Source organism: Blennius ocellaris, assembly GCF_963422515.1.
Source record: "Blennius ocellaris genome assembly, contig: SCAFFOLD_66, whole genome shotgun sequence".
Lineage (NCBI taxonomy): Eukaryota > Metazoa > Chordata > Actinopteri > Blenniiformes > Blenniidae > Blennius > Blennius ocellaris.
The window spans coordinates 249,361-251,538 of record NW_027662066.1 but is presented as its reverse complement, the minus strand read 5'-3'; the positions used below and the strand labels follow the sequence as shown (position 1 = coordinate 251,538).

General features: G+C 58.1%; 1 protein-coding gene across 1 annotated transcript in view; it reads right to left on the bottom strand.

The window, feature by feature from the left end:
• Positions 1-1,595: 1,595 nt before the first annotated feature.
• fgd1 (FYVE, RhoGEF and PH domain containing 1) overlaps positions 1,596-2,178 on the bottom strand; it is a gene marked incomplete at both ends in the record, with an annotated part of 20,202 nt that continues 19,619 nt past the window's right edge. The window contains 6 exon segments of the mRNA XM_080521800.1: positions 1,596-1,661; positions 1,663-1,772; positions 1,775-1,834; positions 1,837-1,867; positions 1,986-2,038; positions 2,041-2,128. Of these exon segments, the coding sequence (XP_080377926.1) occupies positions 1,596-1,661; positions 1,663-1,772; positions 1,775-1,834; positions 1,837-1,867; positions 1,986-2,038; positions 2,041-2,128 (408 nt within the window).

The window sequence follows — 2,178 nt, the reverse complement described above, 5'->3', positions numbered from 1 at the left end:
CTGCAGGCTGCTGATTGGTCGACGGCTCCGCAGGTTGACACACAGCCTCGCAGCGTAAACAGGAAGAACCACAGTTTAACTGAGTGGACAGTTTCTAGCTTCTTTTAAAACGATATCAAACCTCTGGAAGCTTGTGGGCGGGGCTTATCACTCAGGAAGCTGCTGATTGGTGGAATTCTTCGATGGACTGTTTGCCGTCATTGTGACCAACTTCCTGGTGTCGACTTACAAATCTGCGATAAGAATTGAGGTTATCCTTTGAACCAAACTACTTCTCATTGGTTGCGATCTGAACGGTCCTGAAGGTTTTGGGGGCGGGGCTTAATCTTTTGCCAGCAGGGGATTGGTCCGCTGAAGTTGTTGACTTTAGAGATCTGGAGGAACCACAGAGGATTAAGATGACAGTTTTTACCGAAGGAGCTACGACTTGATCTGACAGTGAAGTTTCAAACCGTCTGGGGGCGGGGCTTACACCTCAGAAGGCTGCTGATTGGTGGAAGGCTGGAGGTTTTGCAGCCGTCGTGTGTTCAGACGTGATAAAAACAGGTTGTGGGTTGGATGTGCTTCACGTGGAGACGAGAGCAGCAGGGCGCCAAACTGACGCTCGTCACTTCCTGTCCGCCGCCGCGCCACTTCCTCCACCTGCTCCCTCCACCTGCTCCCTCCACCTGCTCCCTCCACCTGCTTCCTCCAGCTGCTTCCTCCACCTGCTTCCTCCACCTGCTCCCTCCACCTGCTCCCTCCACCTGCTCCCTCCACCTGCTCCCTCCAGCTGCTTCCTCCAGCTGCTCCCTCCACCTGCTCCCTCCACCTGCTTCCTCCACCTGCTCCCTCCAGCTGCTCCCTCCACCTGCTTCCTCCAGCTGCTCCCTCCCACCTGCTTCCTCCACCTGCTCCCTCCAGCTGCTTCATCCACCTGCTTCCTCCTCCTGCTTCCTCCACCTGCTTCCTCCACCTGCTTCCTCCTCCTGCTTCCTCCACCTGCTTCCTCCACCTGCTTCCTCCAGCATCAGTCCAAAACTCCAACATGTTCTTTACAAAGTGCTTTTTCTCCCTTCCCAGAACAAGTTGCTTCCCAAATTAACGAGCGCAACGAATCTGCTTCTGGATCGCCTCCGACCGTCCACGGCTCACGACGACTCGTCTCCATAGCAACAGCAGCTCAGGATTATGGGTAGAGAAGTGTTGAAAAGTCGTTGTTCCACAGAAAGAGAAAAACTAAAATTGGGTGACGTGGGAGAGCGAAACATCACAAAGTCCACTGACCAATGTCCGGAGAGGCTCCGCCCACAGAGGCTCCGCCCACTTCAGCACGTTACGGGCACAGGTGCAAACAAAGGTGTGCAGATGGAGCAGCGCCATCGTGTGGACAGCCGGAGGAGATTCATGCAGACGAAGCACGCAACTTTAAATACACATGGAGCCTGCAAGTGTGTGTGTGTGTGTGTGTGTGTGTGTGTGTGTGTGTGTGTGTGTGTGTGTGTGTGTGTGTTTCATTTTAGCTACGACGCTGTGATCGTTTATTTTTCTTCTGGTTCCCCGGTCCTCGTTCAGAGACCCCGCCTCCGTCACGACTGCCATCCGCCCTCGTCCAATCACGTGTTCTCCTCCTCCGCGGCGAGCTCCTCCCCCTCCTCCTCCTCCACGCTCTCCACGATAGGGCCGATGGAGCTGAGGCTCCTCCCCCCTCCCGGCCCGCGACAGCACGTCCATCCAGCGGCGCTGCAGCTCCTCGCCGTCGGCGCTGAAGTAGAGCGTGAGGTGGCTCTGGAGATCTTGAAGGCGTGGCGGCGCTCCAGCCGGTCACATGACTCCGGGAGGGAGACCTCGAAGCGATCAGCGGCACGCTGCGCTGCGCCTTCACGTCCTGCCGGGAGACAACACACGCTCAGGTTGCCGTGACGACCGCCCGGCTCGGAAACGGTCGTCGCCCCCCCCCCCCCCCTCGGCGCGGCGGGGGCGGAGCCTCGGCCGGGTGAGCGTACCTGCGGCGCTCCGTAGACGTAGAGGACCAGCGGCTCGTTCTCCGGGATGATGACCAGGCCTTGGTCCAGCCCCGCCCCCCTTTGTCCATCTGGTGCAGGAAGCTGCACATCACGCTGTTCTCCGCCGCTAGCGACGCTTGTTTCTGTCAGGGAGCACAACGTCACTCACACACACACACACACGCACACACTC